This window comes from Trachurus japonicus, chromosome 22 (assembly GCF_045865225.1).
Source record: "Trachurus japonicus isolate A0001 chromosome 22, Traja_1.0".
NCBI lineage: Eukaryota > Metazoa > Chordata > Actinopteri > Carangiformes > Carangidae > Trachurus > Trachurus japonicus.
In genome coordinates, this window is record NC_140928.1 from 12,695,553 (window position 1) to 12,714,329 (window position 18,777).

Here is an 18,777-nt window from a genome sequence, read left to right on the forward strand (position 1 = left end):
GTCTATTGTTCTATTGTCTTAAGTGGGTTTTTTTAGCTCTCGCAAACCCTTTTCCAATGTGGTCTTCTTCCACAAATGGCAAATAAACTGACTCTGACTTATGTAATTAAGGAAATATTTCCAAGTAAGAACATATATGACCAAAAACACATTGCACATCTGTCTCTATTCACACAAATCTTTACCTGCAGAGAGGTGATTCTGTCATAGTGCAGATTTGTCATCTCCTTCTGTGTCAAGGCGTTTCCTGTCTGGTCATTGATCTCAAAGCCTGTGTAGAACTTCAGCATGTCCAGCAACTGCAGCGATGACAGGACGAATATACATGAAAACGAGAGCAGGGTTGATTTGATCTCAATATGTTTGTATACAATCAAGTGCATATGCATTAATTTTCTCATGTTTGTGTGCATCATACCTGGCAGAAGAGGTGTCCCTCCTTCTCTCTGTGGGTGAGGCTGGACAAGTGGCAGTTGACCACCAAGTGAGCGTCATCCAACACTGTATTAAACCAGCGCCTGGTGGGCAGCAGGGCCTGGACACACACAACACTATGTTTAAACACAGGGCTAAAAACACTAACAGTGGTGTGGTTGTCTGACCTTAAAGAAATCACAAACACTTGTAACCTGAATGCATTTTATAAAAAAATTAATCCAAGAAAAATGCTGGTTGAGTACAGAGGAACCATGGATCTATTACATCCATGAGAGGAACAGACTAACTAAGATACACAGACCGGATGTGTGTAAGGATTGAAGCAAAAAGATATGATATCCCTCCTTCACAGAAAAGAGGAATGTAGTCTTGTATAAACTGACACCTCTCAGGGGTCAAAAGAATCAATTCATCCAACAACAACCACAGTTCCGAGAATCTGGACCACGATTACCCATACATCTTATTGATCCATGGTCTTTTATTATCTTGAGCATGTTTTGAAACATATGATCGAGAGAGACAATAAGGCAAACTGACAGTGAGATGGGAAGACAATAGGAGAAGCACTGGCTCAGCTGCTTGTACAGCCATTATTCATCTGCGTACCATAGCACAGGAGCCTGACATGACGGCAAAAACAGGAAATCTCTCCATATGAGGTGAAAGAGGTGCTTTGGTAGGAATATAACAAAGAAACACTGAACATGTTGATGAACTGAGTGAGAGGTTGATTGATGCCTACGGAACAAAAAAGGAGTCTATCATAATGTAAAAGGCTGTAAGAGAAGACATGCCCGCAGAAAGAAATTACCATTTGTGAAATACAGTAGAATATGAAATGGTATATTGAAATGCAAAACACCCCCCAAAAAAGAAAAAAGAAATATCCATCTTTCTTTGAAATCAGTGAAAACTGCTCTACAAAAGGCGGCAGGTGCAGCACGTGATACCTAAACACTGCGAGCAGATACCTTTATATCCAACTGCCATCTTTGATCTCCACGCAGCCCTGACAGCCAGCATAAAGCGGCCATGAAAACCAGGATCTTTTTTCCCCCCTCGCATTAATTTTCAGGTCGTCATCAGAGAGGGGAAGTATGGATTTCAGGCGACTGAGGCTTTGTAAAAGGATAGTGCTAAAGGACAAGAGATGTCTCTGGAGACATTCAGCTGGCCGGCCACTAGCTGCTGCCAGGAACAGCAAGGCCAGCCTGTCAGCAGACAGCCAGATGAAATCTATTGCGCTCTCTTGCTAGTAACAGGAGATCTGCAAAGGCAGCAGGAGCAACAATCTTCTGTGACATTGTGTCTTCACTCCAGAGAGCCAACAACATCAGCAAGGTTGCCGCCACGAAAACAGTGTCAAAAATCTATTTTCCTCATACTACCGTCTATAACAAATACAGGAGTTCAGAGACGATCCTCATCCTCATGATCTATGTATTTCATCACCCTAAGAATGTCAAGTCTTACACTGTGCCTGATGTAACTGACATGTAAACCCTTGCGACACAAACTGGTATGTACTTGGTCAAGATCTGGCAGTAGAAGAAGCATTTGTTTTGTAAGAAAAACCCCACACACACACACACAGTGACATACTGTAGGTTAATCATGCATTTGTGGCCAATCTGTATATGTGCAAAAGGACAGTGTTTGCACATTTGAGTAAGGCTACATGAAACAAAATGTAAATCTCCATTTTAATTTAAACTGTTAGATATATAGCATGAGTATATATATACATTTTAATAATTAATTTAAAAATAAACATGTGTTGTACAGTAGATGCACTGCATTACACATGACATTCTTCAGATTTGTTAGCCACAGTATGTAAATCAAGAATCAAGGGTGACACGTTGGATATTGAATTTAGACTTGTGTGTTATATAAGTCCACACATACGCTGCACATTATCCTACACCTTATACCACATGTCAAACGCCATAGTGCTGAAAATAACCTTTCTCATGCTCTGATCAAAGACTACTGTTTCAAATCCTGCACAGCTCTGCAGACAGCAATGACAGAGACGCATTTGGAGGAGCTGAGACCGGACATTTATCCACTGTCTGTTGACCTGAGGTTGCCATAAACCTGAAGGACAAAAGGCAAATGAGCTCTGCAAAAAATGGATGACTATGCCGCTTCATTCATCAGGCCACCACGATAAAGCAAATATATAGTAGATCTAGAGTACGTACACGAGTGAAAATTTGTTTCAGACTAGACTGTGTTAAGACTGAGCACGGTATATTTCACTGTAACCACTTTTAGCATATGAAGGTTCAAACAGCGCACAATTTCATATTCCTCGAGTAAGGGTGTGGAATGAGAGGTAGAGTCTTACCTCCAAATCAATCATGAGTTCAATGAATCTCTCACAATAATGTACTTTGTCCATGGATATCGTCTCTGTGGAAAAGGAAGGAGGATCAAAGAGGTTATCACTTCAGTTTACATCAGGGAACGCACGTTGTCAATGACAAATGCAATCTGACAGACGAGCAGACATGTCTATATGAAGATATAAGACCAAAACAGAAGAGGGAGCGGTGAGATGTAGCGGTGGAAAGGAGGTTGTGTAGTTATCACCAAGGACATGAGGACAGCAAACGCATGTGGACAACACCAAGGTGCCATGCTGAGTGTGTGAGCCTCACTATGAGATACTGCTTTGCCAGCACAGCAGCATGCTGGGACCTCAGTCCTCATTAAGCCTGTTGGTGTGCTTGCTTGTGTGTATGCACTTAAAGTTGAGGCATGCAGCAAGTATTAGAGTGACGTGACTCCTGCTGGTCCTTGGATTATAATCTATCATGTCAGGTTTGAATTCTACCTAAACACACAAATACACATGGTCTGTTTTTAGCATTCAGGTGGGGGGCCTGTGTGTCGCCCTGCATTACAACATAATAGTCAGTGCCAGTGGCTCCATGGCAGCTGGAACACATGCTCCTTCAGTAGCTGCACGACTCAGAGAGAAAGGAAGGAGTGGTTGAACTGAGAAATTGACATAAGAGCGGCAATATTATATTACATATGGCCCTGTTTATAAGAGCTGTGCTCCCTGATACTGTGAAAGCTCTAGAAACGCCTGAGTACATTAATCATGCTAAGAAACGCAGACAGAAATGAGCACAGGCAAAAAACTGTTTCAGGACCAGAGTCACAGGAAGATTCACCCAAGATCATTAATTTTAGTCAGTATTTGGAGGTAGTAATCAAAACCAGGGATGTACTTTTTTGTTTAAATCCAAAGGCCATTCTTCTTGCTGAAGAAATTCCATGTTAGGTATAGTTGCACACAATAATACTGTGGTACCTAAGGAAATAAAATATTTTTCCTGTTTACCTGTGGGCGGGATTGACATGAGAACTCCAAGAAATTTTTTAATCAGAGCTGAGAGGAAGGTCCTCTCTTTTCTTGCCCTGAGGAAGCCACAGAAAAAGAAAAATCAGAAAGGGTGTTGAAACCCAAAGGGTACAATACACAGTTTTCTAGACTGTATAAATCTGAACACTTTAGCAAAGAAAATAGAATTACAGCTCAGCTGCGTCAGCATCCATCTTATCGAATTTCTTCGTTATTAGATTCCAAAACTTCTGCAGCTTTGGAACTTTCTTCAGCTCGTGTTGAAGTCTTGACTGCAAACATGACAGAAACAAATCATTAAACGTCTTATTTTATCTCAGAATTAGTGCCATAGCAAGGAAGCAATTCCTTCAAATGAATTTATCAAACAGACTGATTACTTTGCCTGCACCAATAACCAGCAGAAAAACTTAATTTGGATAATAGGTTTGACATCTTACTGGTAAGAGGCACATCCACATAGGCAGGGAGATGAGCTGCTGCACCTGTTCTCTGATCAAATCTACCTCCTGGGAGGGACATGCACATAGAGGAAGAGAAAGCGAGGGAGGGGGTTGTCAAAATGTATTGCATATGACAGATTTTTATTACACTTCAGCCCATAATAAAAGTCTGCAACTAAAATATTTAGAGGCCTTTATACGATACACTCAAAGTGCAGCAGGCTATCACAGCAGATTTTAAAGTGAGACATCTGCAGTGCTTCCTGGTGGTTTAATGCAGCTGTAGAGGATAGAGATGGGCGTGTTGATCCGAGCTGCACTGCCTAGTCCACTACTGCCACCTAGTGGACTTTATACACAAGTACCTTCATTTTCACACTCGGTATCTTTACCAACAACCTTTGGTGTTACTACCATTTAAAAGCAAAACCCTGATTATTTAAACCACTGTATCATGTCAATGCCTTTAGGTCAATTTAAGAGTAATAACAACATTTATAGGATATAATGAGTATCAAATTTAAAAAACAACAATTCATATTACAGCAGCTGCACTTTGATTTTATGCTGTTGTGTGATTAGAGATGGAGAATTTTTTTAATTCATCTGTATCACATGGTTTTACACGAGAAAACAAGCTACTTTCAACTATTCTTATCATAATTTAAGATGATGACTCAAAAGTCCTCATTTGTCCGATGTATAGAAGAATGAGGTCCCCAGATATTTCCATAGGTAGGGTTAGTTAAGCCAAATTTATACAGGGAGTAAGGGTAGACAATGGATACTGGTGTAATCATTCTCACCAGACTGTTGAAGCAGTGGTCCAGGAAGACCAGCAGCACGGTTTGTTCCTTCAGAGCGAGGCCAGCCCCCTCGCCTGACAACACAGCTTCCATCACACATTTGAAGAAGAAAGGGAAATGGCTGGGCTCCTTCTTGAACACCTGATATACACAAGAAAAAATGGTCTTGTTGTTGTGTTCAAGTATATGATCTCCGCAGAACTTTGATCAACATGGAATCACAAATTACTCTAAACTCAGATAAGTCTGGCTTGTTTTTACCTCCCAAGCTGGCACATTCTCTCTGAACTTCTCATTGACGATGCAACAAATGGACATGAGGTAGGCATTGCTGGACACCTCAGGGGTGTAGTTCACCCACAGGTAGTTCTCAAGGTATTGGCTGAAAGATGAGAAAATAAATTAGTATCTTTTCTTTTGATAGCATAATGACTTAATATATTGGGAGACAATAAATAATAGGAAATGAAATATCTCACCTGAACTCGAGCAGCATAATTTTTCTAATGGCAAATCTGAAACCAAACAGTGAATACAACAGAATAAGAGTTAAATATGTACTGTATATTAGAGAATGGCATTTAAGAATTTAAGATGCTATAATTTAACTCACTTGGACTTAAGAATCTCTTTTTCATAAACATCTTCCATCACCTAAAAAGACAGGAAAGACTTTTATAGGGTTTAGGCAAACACAGATGATCCCAACTGCAGTGTTAAAAACATTTGTGTTTGAGTACATCTTTGCTGTTTCACTGTACGTATATGTTTAAAACACATTTTAGTTAGAAAGTATTGCCACTCACTTGTTAAAGTAGTAGTAGTACTAGTAGCAGTACAAAAGTATACTTATTTATGTATCTAAGATGCAGCGATGCAAATACCTCACCTTTGGGTCAAATGGTAGTTTATTCTTTGCATGAGGAGCCCAGTATTTATTAGCCAACTGAAAAGAGACATAAGAAAAACATCAGTAGCAATAAGGATGGCAGTGTGTATATACACAACGGTTAATTGAGCAACACACAGGTTGTTACAAATCATGTATTTTATGTGTAGAAATCTTAGAAACCAGATAACCAGATATATACATTTATATACCAAACATACAACAACTATCTAAAGGAAGAAGCACAAATCCCCAAGTCCTGTGTCACAGGTACAGTCCACAGCTTCACACACACCCCATACATCAGTACTATTTACCCTCGTAGGGCATTAATTATTCTCTACCCAGGTACAAATCAGTGTCACTACAGAACAAAAACAAGAACACATCAAATCACAAATCACAGTGCTCGACCATATATGTAGTCTGTAGTACGTGTACAGTGTGAATTACCTGTGTGACATATTCTGCATTAATCTGAGACACAGAAGGAGCCGCTGCCTTTTTAGCGGGCGTTTCTTTCTTCTCCATGGTGGTCATCTCAAACAGCTACACCGGCGACTGTGAGAAAAAGAGTGGCTAGAGGTGATACTTTGTCTGAAGCAGATATAGCTATTCATCGAAAAAATAAGCTATGAATATAACTATTTATTTAACTTTTATGTTCTCAAAAAATGAGGCGCAATTAGGCTATACGAAACTAAGTGCAGACAAAGTTAGCTCGCTAGGTTTAAAGTTCGACTGGATATGTTATATCGTAAAACAAAACAAAACAAAGATAGCAAGATGTTTCCTGTTTTAAATATTGTGATAATTACGAATAGCTTTTTTAGGCACCTAAATGTAACACTAACCATGTAGCTATATCAATGATAATGCAACAAAAACATTAGCAGATGGTCGCTGTTCCACAGCATCAGGCAATGAGCTAAGCTAATTAGCTAGTGATGTAAATATAGTTTATTCAAACGGTTCTTGATAATATTGGTTCGTTATAGCGTATCCAGATATATGATAAATTGAGCCCACTAACCTTTATTTGTTTTACAGCATGAGAGAAATGCTCTGAGAAGACTCGTTACGCATGTACACAACCAAAACGCGCTGTATGCGACTAACTTCCTCAATGGGTCCGTCCCTAAATTCGTCCCCGGGTGCAGAGTGCATGAATTCAGTTCCGCTCAGATTTAATGTTTTTCAGAAAACTGACAACTCTACTCCACTATCAAAGAAGTAAAATCTATACTGAATGTAATACTAGAGAAGTGCGATTTAAAAAAAGAAAATTTAATTCGATGGAACTGTCTAATTTCTATGTAAATAATGTAAAATCTAACTAAATATTGGCCATAAGTGAAGCATCACAAGACTATTATTTTCAAGTAACTTTTTTATTTTTGAGCATTGTTTTACTGTACAGTCAGAATAATACAAAACAAATCAAACTTTTCATGTATGTTTATCATTATGTTATTACACTTGAAATACACATATACAAACATACTGACACATTTTGATCATCATAAAAAAAACATTTTACACACACACAAAAAAAAACATTAGAGTAACATACGATTATCAATGAGTTAGTCTATGTTTTCTGACATGTGATGGCTGTCTGAAAGTTTTACCACAAATGTCACACTCGTATGGCCTCTGACCTGTGTGGATAAGAAAATGCCTCCTAAGTTTTGAGGGAGTGATAAAATGTTTGAGGCAAATGTCACAACGGTTCTTCTGGGGTAACTTTGTCACCTCACGTTGACCATTCGCTGAACACAGATGATCCTTAAGATCATTTTTACAGTTAAAATTTTCAGTGCACTTGTCACATTCAAGTGGTTCACACCAGTAGTTATGTGGGACATCTGCCTGGGTTTGATTTGTATCCACAGAACTCACAAGTTCATCACCAAGTAGCCGGTTGCTATCTAAAATAGCTGTAACCCCTTCATGCTGACATGGTAATCCTACATCATGTGCATTACCTCCATACTGACCTGACAAAGGTGGAGCTATGTTTTGATGTTGGACAAGCTTATTTATTTCAAAAGCAAGCTCAGAGGGAAATGAATAGTTATAACTTTCTCTAGTTTGACTGTAATTTTCTGTTAGATTTTTCTCTAATTTGTTAATCCCCTCTTCTAACCCTACTTCTGGCACTGCCACCCATTCAGTGTCAACTGCTTCTGTGCAATAAGATAAATCATTACCAGTAAAAGAATTATGACCAACACTGGTATACCGAGGCTCTGTATTCTCTCTTATTCCGTCCATACTGATATCTGCGCTTTCAGTGAGGCTTTTGATGCATTCATTCTGGAGATGGTCAGTATTTATCATTTCTATTTGGTCATATTCTGAGGTCCTGTTTACTTGTTTACATTTCTGCTCATGAATGTTTAGATGACCACGCTGTGTAAAGGTTTTGCTGCACAAAGAGCATTTATATGGCCTTATCCCAAAGTGAGTGACCAAGTGCCTTGAGAGCTTATATGGAGAGACAAAGTTCTTATAACATATTCTGCATATGTTAAGTTTCTTTGTCTTGCATGTATTCCTTTTAGTGTTTGTCTTAAAGGCACTGTTCACTTTTGTGAGAGGTACTTCACGACTGGTACGGAGCAATGCACTTTCTCCTTCAATTGCAGCAAAAACTGAATGTGTAGTGTCTGTGGTCCCACACTTTTGCTGTGCTGGGATTCGAACAGTAATCCCTGGGTAAAGCCGCTGTTGACTATTTGTTTTCAGTTTTCTGATGTTCACCTGTTGATCAACTGATTTGGGTGGATTCCTCTTACAGTGGAACCCTTCATGTGTTTTCAGATGTGAGGCTTGCCTAAAAGCTTTTCCACAGGTAGGACACCTAAATGGCTTCAAGCCTGTGTGTACCATCTCGTGCCGTTGTAATTTAGAGGCACTGGGAAAACACTTTAAACACTGAACGCACTTGTGTTGTACACGGCCAGGACTGCGCTTTGATTTAGTCATCTCTGTCCTTTTCAAAGTCACTTGAGAAACATAATTCTTCTTTGAGGTATGTGGCAACAAATTGTGCACTGGCTCCTTCTTGTCATTATTCTGAACAGTCATTACAGAAGATGTCTCGTCCAGGTGTTCAATAGAGGTAACACCTCTGCCACTGTGCGTCTCAATATCTTTTCCTGGTACCAACATTCCCTGGATTGGGTTGTCTTCTGCAGTCCTTGTGTTAAACCCACCTGTACGTGAAGGTGGGCGATTGATATACGAAGATCGCTGTTTCTGATATCTGGACCAGAGGTGAGTGCGAAAATGGACCCTCAAGTGTGTTTTCTGCCGAAATCTCTTTCCACAAATCTCACATCCAAAGGGCCTTTGTCCAGTATGAGTCATCATGTGCCTCTGAAGTTTTGATCCAGATGGAAAACTTTTTGAACACACATCACACTGATGTGAAGTGTTAATTCTCTGCTGCTTAATGGTGGCCTGACTGGTTTCGCTTTGCTGTTCTGATGATGCGGTTAACACAGCCTCCTGAATGGAAATTTCCTTCCATGTTTCTGGTTTAACAACAATGTTCAAGTCAATAGGATGTGCATGGCTAGGTGTAGGTGAATGTTTTATTGCTTCAGAAGCTGACATTTTCACATCACTGCTGTTTTGCACAGGAGAAGTGCTTCCCAGTTCATTTTGTATTTTATGAATTTTCTGATGACGAATTAAATTAACTTCTAACCAAAATGATCTGTTGCAGATCGTACACTGGAATGGTTTTGTATCATTTTGTGTCAAAAATTGCTGCTCTTCATCTGATATATGTGAAATACTCTGACACGGACTGCTTGTATTTAATATTTGTTCTGGTTTGACAACTGCATCCAACTTGACTCCACTCTTATCCAGGTCCTGCATGGTATTAACACTTATTTTACATTGCAGCTTGAGTTCCACCGGTGAATTCACAAGAGTGTGATGACTGGTGGGTTCCTGAAGTGAGGACTGAGGCAGTAAAACTGAAGTTTGACTTTCATTACAAAGCCCCTGTCTTTTCCTTACATTGACTGCAGAAAGTGAACATGTGCTCAAATGAGATTTCAAGTGTGCCTTTTGTGTAAAGGCTTTCCGGCAGATTGTACATGAGTATGGTTTCTGGCCTGTATGGATAAGAAAATGTCTTCGTAACTTGGAAGGTGTACAAAAGCTTTTAAGACATTTAGGACATTGGTGTTTTGTTTTTGTTGTTGTCATTTTGTTTGTACTGGAGCTCACCTCCCTGGTTGGTGTCCACATCTTCAAACCAGCCTTCTTAGAAAATATCTGTATCCTCTGAAATGGTTTTGTTTTGTTATGAGTTGTTGAATGAATCCAAAGGTGAACAGATGAACTAAATGACTTCAAGCAGACTTTGCAGGTGTGTCTGTTGAGGGTTTCACACACAGATGTCGCCATATTTGCAGAACGAACTTGATCCTGATGTGTTGGATCCATATCTGATGAGCTACTGCCGTGGGTCACTGAGCCATTCTTTACATGTGGCCTGTTTACAGTTGGATTTCCTGTCTCAGACAAAGGCTGAAATATGTTGTGAGTTACAGATCCGCCTCTCCATTCTGGCTGGGAAGGCAGTGATGACCTCGTAGTGCAATCGCTGCTGCCATGTGTGCTCATTCCCACAGCTGCTTCATCATGTTTTGGTTGTTGGTTATTTCTTGAAATGCCATCCCGTAAACTGCCTGGTGGAAACTGGGAACAGTGGACTTTCTCCAGGTGTATTTTAAGATGCCCAGTCTGTGTGAAGGCTTTTCCACAGATTTTACAGGTGAAGGGCTTCTGGCCAGTGTGGATGACATGATGTCTCTTGAGTTTATAGGGTGTCGGAAAAGATCTTGAACAAACAGGGCACTGATGCATCTCCAAATCACCTCCTAGGACCAAGAATAAGGCATTAGCTAAAATTCAATTCATGAAATGACTTTTAAGAGTGTAACTGATTATAAAACATTGCTTCAGTGATAGGACTAATCTCGTTTTAATTAACACATAAAATATGTATGTTTCGTGTAACCAGTTACATATTTGAAATGTTTGCAATATCAAACAATTAACACGATACGTTAATTACAGTATTAGACAAAAGCGAGAACACAACCAAAAATTACCACGAACGTCGAAAACTAGCCAACAACCCTCGCTTTGCTAATGTATAGGTAAAAAAAATACTTACTATACGACAGTCTCTCTTTACAACCATGTATTCATTATCAGTTGTGTGTACATCGTATTTAGCTTTGTTGCTAAGGATGTTACCATCTCTGACGTCATGCCGGAAACAAAACTGTGCTTCCTTCAATTGGTACGGCCGGCTGCTAGAACCAAAGATATATAGTTCCTATCTGTGATAGATGTTTTACTGGGATCTAGTTTGAAGAAATAAGTAGGATATACCATTGAAATGTTAAATTTGCCAAAAGCATATTATCATAAATACCATTGCAACAAACCCACTTTGAACAGAAAATAGATATTTTTTATTATCTGGTCAAAATAGAAATAAAAATAATAGGCTATCGAAATTACACTAAAGGAAACGTCAGGACCTGTAATAGGATTAGAGGCGATATCAAACCTTGTTCTCAAGAATTTCCAAAATGGCCTTAACATTATTCTCTTGGTGTTGCCTTCTGTAAAACCAAATCAGGACTATCAAAATGTGTTATGGTAAAACACTAATGTGCCTTCTGAATATCCACAGGGATGCATTGGGTTTGTTGGAGAAAGTGACATTATGACAGAGCTACAGTACAGGCAGATTTGCAATCCCACTCATCTGTTACCTGCAGGAGTTCACATGTATGGCCTTGTTCACTCTTAATTAAAACCACAAGTTCCTGCTGATAGTGTATGTTTATTTTTGAGCTAAAACCTCTGTTTCTTGTACTGTTAACTGATACAGAACAATTATGAGTACAAAGTCAATGTGTTTGCTTGCAAGATGTTTCCGTTGTTTGGTTCATATTTCATATACTGCCTCTGTGTTTTGGCAGGTTTGACAAATAAAAGAATATCATGTTTTCCATGAGTTATGTGGTAGGCTACTTGTCAGGGGTTACAGTATGGCAATATGATTAATTGTGTTGAGTCCACATTTATGTTTTTGGTCTGCTGTTTTCTCTGTGATCGTAGTTTAGTCTAAGCCCTGCATTCTTTTTTCTTTGGGTTTACCCTCAGTGTTTTATGTTATTTTCAGGATACTGGTATTTGATATATCTGTGGCTTGTTGTTATTGAGACTCAAAAAATGAGGTGGTATACGTGTCTATTTGTAACTTTGGTTCCCCCTTCTTTCAAGGATACTGCAGAGTCCAGGATAGCCATGAGGTACTCGTACTGTGAACAATTTGTAGTCAAGTGAAATTGAAAAGTCAATTATTGACAAAAAAAAAACAAGAATCAAGAATTGCTCTTTTGTACAATGCAACTGTAAATTGAATATTTAGGTTTTGGACAGTCAGTGATTTATTATGAACATAGTTGTTAGGTGCAGTCATGCTGTTATCTAACATATTAAAAAGTTGCATTCGATCTACATGTTACACTGCCAGAGCCCTAGCCCACCCATGTGGTTTTTTTTTAATGTTAATATTTAAATCTTTAGTTACACTGTGCTTTTCCTCTGAGAAGCTCATATGCTATCATCAAATAGAAATCACATACCTGCCCTGCAGTTTTGTATAGTTCATCATCTCCTAGCCTGGCTGCCTTATAATCAACAGACAACACAGAGGTTCATTATAATATATACCAAAAATATATCAAGTAGACAAGATCTCCATAATTGACAAAATACTGAAAAAGTTGTGAATTTTGATGTTTGATGTTCGGAAATATTTAGAAATTAATTAGATGATCTCTTATCGGATAAAATTGAGCCAATTTATTGAAGTGATGAGAGGCAAATGTTTAATGGTGCTTGACTTAATTTATGATTAAATACACTCAGGAGTAAACATACTGTATTGAATTGAAAGCACTGATGCTTTTATGTAACATAATTTATGTTGGCCACAAGAGGGCAGCAGACACCACTCAATAGGATGTGATGGCTCACCAGTTCAGGGGACGCAGCAAGTTCCATGAAGTCAGTGCTGTGACCATAAAGACATGCTTTCACAATATGTCAGGAGAATAACACAATGCATTATGAAACAAAAACAAATCAAACCTAAAACCAAACAAAACCGCAGTCACTGGGGCAAACAGACCACATTGTCACAAGGCGTCTTGTGCAGTGAGGTTGCTCCTGAGCTAAGCTCCCCTACTGTAGCCCACTGCTATGGGGAAAGAGAGTCACACACATCAGCCTGGCTAGCCTAGAGGTAGAAACACAGAGTTAAAGTCCATGTGCGAGGCCACAATGACAAGGGCCGCAGGCTGGTACACTGCACACAAAGGACAATGTTAGCCACAACAGCTAGTTTGTTTGCAGAGTGGTTGCAGGTCAGCTTTGTACAAAAAAAAAAAAAGTACATTTGACAAAACACATGAGAAAACCAAATGTCACCCTGTCTTTTCTCATTTTGTGAGGAAACACAGTGGAAAGGACACAAAGAAATGTGTCTGCCAAAGGCCATCACACTGGCTATGATGAGGGTGTGATGATATACTAGTGGCTTTGCCTGTGTTTGTTTGAAAACATGCCCGCTAAAAGACAGCACATTATGTTTACAGAGTGATCGACAAGTGGTTGTTAAGCACTGAATTTTAGTGGCACAGCTCCTCTGTGGTACAGTAATGCTGTGTCTTGTATTTTAATGTACTGTTACATACACTGCATAAATCTCCTCAAATTGTTTTCACAAAGGAAAAAAATTGAAATGGAAACTTGATCAAAGAGAATTTTAATAATAAAATGAAATGCAAATGGAACACAAATAACTGAAACACATTTCCATAGACTAATATGTATTGTTTCCTAGTTTTCATTGTTTGATTTGTACAAAACCAATTCTGTCTTCACTGTAAACCATTGTTTATCTGGGCAGCTCAACATGCTCATTTGCTCAGCACAGTTTTGTTTGGCAACAAAGAAAACATTCTGTGGAAATTCTTCTTTGGACATTTGTGTAGAAGAAATACATTATAAAGGGTACTTTATTCAGAAAAATACCTTTAACTGCATCATTCAGAAATACAGAATCTCCCCCTGGTGGGGCCCCTTTAAAACCAAACAGCTAAACTTTAACACACACTGTATGTTTATGGGGCATTGGCTTGCTCACTCTCATAAATAATTGCTTGTTTGTGTTTTCCAACCCTCAATGAAAATCTTCAGGCTCCATTGGCTGCCTCTATTGTTCAATTTTTGATAACAACAATCAAAACAACATCGAGGTGGGTGAAGATCAATAACCCACTCCACCCTCCCGCCATCACAAGCGCGATGAAGAGAATAGCCGGAGTGAAGATGCATTCCAACTCAGATCATCAATACGGTTCATGATCTTTGAGAAAAGAAATGTTCCAGGAGCAATGGTTAATAGTGTTATTTTCTTCCCACATCGTCACACTGACATCCCCCTCCTCAACAGACACACACAGACAGAAGACACACCTGCCCTGCAGCTGTGTGTGGTAGCGTCCCTCTCCTATTAACCAGGCTGCCTTAGAATCAATAGAAAACATAAAGAGGCTTAATCTTTTCAGGTGCTTGGTGCTGATTGCCTATTACACAATAATAACACACCTTGAATCCCATGGACCATGAGAGGGAGAAACACAGTCACCTCATCCGCACACATTACACACAGCCACAAAGCAGTCACACAGTAAATCTATAGGTTTACAACTGAACAGATGGTGTCGGTGGTGGCGCTAGGCCTTTTCAAGGGTGTTAGCTCGCGTGCTAAGAGAAATTCCACCAGAAACAGTAGGATTCAGGGGGAATAATTTATTGCCTCATGCAATGAGACACACAGCTACTGTCTCCTTTTGTAGACTAGGGTCTCTAGTCCTCTGGTATGCAGCCATGGGTTATAGAAGTTCAATAGGACTCCCCTGCAAGGCAGAATAACAGCTGCGGCAGTCAACAACTCCAGTGGAGGACACAGTGGATTATTGGCCTCGGTTCTGTGGTGTGAAGTGAAATAAACACATCCTGAAAACCAAACACCATCAAAACCACTTGGAGACAGATGCAGCTTTGCATTTCAACAATCAGCCACGATAAACATTCAACATTAATGAGCGGTTATGCAGTTTTTCTTCTCCACATTCAACTGATGTCCTGTTGTAAGTCATTAGGTGTTGGGCTGTCAGCCGCTCCTCCAGAAAAGCCCCACTGAATTCCAGTGCTGTGGATGACTGGAGTCTGGTTGTTGACTCTGGCTGTGTTTCTATAAACTGAGCCAGCAGGACAGGTGGAGGATCTGGGAGTCAGGCAAGTCCAGGACTGGAACAAGCGCCAGGGACGGACTGGACTCTTCTAGACAGCTTCTTAAACTTCCTTTAAGTCCTGCGAGGTAGAGATAAATGGATGAGGGCAAAAGAAGACTGTTAGTGTCATGAAAAGTTTACCTGGAGTTGGACACTAGGTTCTCAGATAGCTATCCCACTGGGGCCGTCCCAGGACAGAGGGTGCACTTAACCCTTCGACCGGGGAACGTGGGGCCTGTTTACAAATTATTGGCATTCTTAAATCCTTGGCAGATTGCAAACCCCCAATTCAACTCCCTGCAGTGCAGACATATGGTCAGCAAGGACTGAACACAAAGCTACCCCTCCCAAACATGCACAGAGTCACATACACAAGCAAACACATTGACACAGAAGAAGGCAGAGGGAGGGGGGACAGGGGACGGGGATCCCTGCCATGCCCTTTTGGACAATTGAGCAGCTTGTTGGGGAGGGGGTCTAGTGGAATGGATATGTCTTCTGCTCCTGTTGTGCTGGGATGTTGAGAAGCTGCGTTGGGACTGCTGCTCAGCTTTACTGGAGCTGAGAGATATGTGTGTGTGTGTGTGTGTGTGTGTGTGTGTGTGTGTGTGTGTGTGTGTGTGTGCGGCTGGACTACAGACGGACAGTGGACATGAGAGAATTCATTGAGCGTCTCAGAGCCTGGTCTTGATGACAGGCTGTCTATTTAGCAGCAGCCCGCTGGGAGGTTGCCTCTTCCCTCTTCTCCTCTCTGCACTAATTGGTCACAAGTGTTCCTGTCTCATGCTTGAATGTCCTCCCTTAGTTCTTCTGATTAAACAGCTTGTATGATGGGACTTGGGTGTGGTCACTGTGATCTGACATGGTCATAATACAGTAGGAAAGCAAACTGTGTCACAATCCTGCAAGTGTCAGTCTCTCTAATCCATCATGACATCTGCTTAATATGACGTATGTCAAAATGTAATTCCTGACCAGTTATCTAAAGTCTCAGTAGACAAACACAAACTTGTCCTCTTATTGTATCCACTAGTACTGCAGCACTGCTGTTTGACATCTACGTGAACTTGGAGAGAGAAAAAATTAGGACAGAAAGGTTTCAAGAGCAGTTCAGCGCAATTTAATAAGCCTCACTCTCTTTCATTTTAAGCACACGCAGCATGCCAAACATCCTTACAAAGAGCCCACACACCCTAATTAGCTAATATGCGCTACAGCTTAAAATGCCCCCACTGAACACAGGCCCCCTTTTTTTTAGAGGGCATTAAAAGCCTAAATATGTGTTATCAGAGCATGTGGTGCTCCCTGGGAATCAGGATCCTCTGGAGATAGCTTGCTGACAACTGAACGAGCTAGGGAGATCACAGACGGGATGGTTTTTATTAAGAGAAGAAACACACCCTTCATCACACCTTGCGCACTAAGCCTGTTTTATGTCAGGATGTTTTAATCTTTGTACTAACAGATAGGAAATAATTGTGCTTTCTCTTTGAGAGTCTCTTTCAGTGTCTGTGTACACAGACGTGCCTGCTTATGCATGGATGAGAGACACAAAGGGGGGTGAAGGTGACTTGAGTGACCATGCAATTTCATGTTTTTTTTGTCTTTGTGAGTTAAAAGCGAGTAATTACACAGAGCGCTTTGCTCCGATCCCTATAAATTCTTCTGTAAAATCACACAAAATCCTATGAGCACTTCCCATCACATGCCCAATCCCCATCCCCTGGTCTCTTAGCCCCCCCTTTGGGCTACACAGGGAGCCCCATTGAGAGGCCCAATGGACAGAGGCTGTAAGATTCAAAAGCCATCACATTAGCAATGGGATGGAACTAAACCATCTACCCAAGAGGACCAGCCATTATTCTGCTTCACAGCGAACACACAGGGCGCTGAAAAGGCTGCTGTTAAATCTCTGTGTTTTCAAAACCAAACCATTACTAATGCCCACAACACCCTTTTATGTTAAACATCAACAGCCATTTATTGTTTGACTGATTAATATATAAATGTTGTAAGCCTAAGTGAATGGAAGAAGGGGTCTCAGTGAAGGTTGTGGTAAAAAGGAGAGAAAGAGGGCGATATCTGTGTGGCATGGATGATGCCTGCTGGGCTTATGGGGCTTTTAAGCAGTGGCCAAGGCCCAGAGCCAGTGGTTTTTAGTTGTGCTACAGTGACTTCCAAACTGGTCAAATTAACCGGTAAACGAGGTGGTAATTAGCAAGTGCTGGCTCATGAAAACTGTTCATTTAGTCTAAGCAGAATGAACAAAGAAGCCGAGGGGCTGGGTGTGTGCAGCCGAGCCACAGAGATACAGAATACTTAACCTTACCTTACTGTATTTATTTAACCAACAACTTGCATGTGAAAGGAGTTGACACATCCTCAAATAATTAGGGTGTCTTTAAGCTCATTGTTTTGGTTTCCCAGCTCACAACTTTACTGATTTGGTTCAGTTTCACTGCACTCAGAGCATCATTTTCATAAGCAGCAGCTAGCTGCTAAAAACAAAAACAAAACTCTGAGCTTCCTGTACAGCACTAAATGGTGGTAGACAGTGACTTGCTAATGACCACACTGTAGTATTTAGCTCCTGCATTTCACTCAGTAACTCAGTAATTTTCTGATAATGTTTAAACAAGTCAATTTAACTTGTTTCCAGGTGTTCCTTATCACTTGCTGCAGGTTTAAGTATCAGTAAAACCCTTGAGCTTTAGTTTTGAGTGTTTATAAGGAAAGGCATCAAACCCTATTCCATTTTCATAATTACCACGTAAAACAACGGATTCCTGATACCATTCTTTAGTTCCTTCTCTAAAAGCTGGGGTTGAGTTGTGAGGGCCCATCTTTGAGAGAACCTCTCTATCGTAAGTAACAAGTTGAGACAAGATGTTTAAAGGTTTCATTTGGAACATATGTCATGTCTTTCAGCTGTGAATCCTAACGCAAGTAACCGACGGAGGGGAGGGAGAGACGGGAGGGGTACCAGGTCACATTTTGCTCCAGTGTTGTTGTCTGTCTGCTGCTCGCTGACAGCAGCAGTTGCGGGGCTGTGACTGCTAGCGCCAGAGGTGTTACTTTTCTTCCTTTGACTTTTTGGATTCATCACCCAATGAGCATCGGCTGTGACCCATAAAAACGCCCGTGGGTAAGCTCCCAGGGCTTGGCTCTGCGTGTGGGCTAAGGTAACAGATTCCAGCTCAATGATGAGTCAGTATAAATGGTTTCGGGGAAGCAAACATGTACTGTTCATCATCAAAGACACGCACATGTCAAGGGTAAAGATCTAAGTTTGTATTTACCATTAGCCCAGTAACACAATTAATGGTGTCTATCTAAAAAGACCCACAACATTTAATGTGCTATTTTAAATAGAAAGACTTTTTAAAAATATCTATTGTATGTTAAT

General features: G+C 40.4%; 3 protein-coding genes across 4 annotated transcripts in view; all 3 read right to left on the reverse strand.

Annotated features, from left to right (window-relative positions):
- Positions 1–7,074, reverse strand: part of aqr (aquarius intron-binding spliceosomal factor) — a 44,637-nt gene extending 37,563 nt beyond the window's left edge. For both annotated transcript variants that reach the window (XM_085767822.1, XM_085767821.1), the window contains exons 1-13: positions 6,992–7,074; positions 6,412–6,519; positions 5,959–6,015; positions 5,683–5,723; positions 5,549–5,584; positions 5,331–5,451; positions 5,070–5,210; positions 4,261–4,329; positions 3,992–4,092; positions 3,800–3,876; positions 2,795–2,859; positions 419–535; positions 186–299 (exon numbers count right to left, since the gene is read on the reverse strand). In XM_085767822.1, coding sequence (XP_085623948.1) covers positions 186–299; positions 419–535; positions 2,795–2,859; positions 3,800–3,876; positions 3,992–4,092; positions 4,261–4,329; positions 5,070–5,210; positions 5,331–5,451; positions 5,549–5,584; positions 5,683–5,723; positions 5,959–6,015; positions 6,412–6,498 — 1,026 coding nt within the window. In that variant the 5' untranslated portion in view covers positions 6,499–6,519; positions 6,992–7,074. The remainder of the gene's footprint in view (positions 1–185; positions 300–418; positions 536–2,794; positions 2,860–3,799; positions 3,877–3,991; positions 4,093–4,260; positions 4,330–5,069; positions 5,211–5,330; positions 5,452–5,548; positions 5,585–5,682; positions 5,724–5,958; positions 6,016–6,411; positions 6,520–6,991) is intronic.
- A 265-nt stretch (positions 7,075–7,339) lies between these two features.
- On the reverse strand, positions 7,340–11,265 carry LOC146963647 (uncharacterized). The gene is made up of 2 exons (XM_085766606.1): positions 11,161–11,265; positions 7,340–10,865 (listed from the first exon to the last, which is right to left on the reverse strand). Exons 1-2 carry the CDS (start codon positions 11,189–11,191, stop codon positions 7,537–7,539), a joined length of 3,360 nt encoding a protein of 1,119 aa, XP_085622732.1. The 5' UTR covers positions 11,192–11,265; the 3' UTR covers positions 7,340–7,536.
- Positions 11,266–13,827: 2,562 nt separating this feature from the next.
- Positions 13,828–18,777, reverse strand: part of dph6 (diphthamine biosynthesis 6) — a 57,166-nt gene continuing 52,216 nt past the window's right edge. The window contains exon 15 of the mRNA XM_085766700.1: positions 13,828–15,450. Within this exon, the coding sequence (XP_085622826.1) occupies positions 15,332–15,450 (119 nt within the window). The 3' untranslated portion in view covers positions 13,828–15,331. The remainder of the gene's footprint in view (positions 15,451–18,777) is intronic.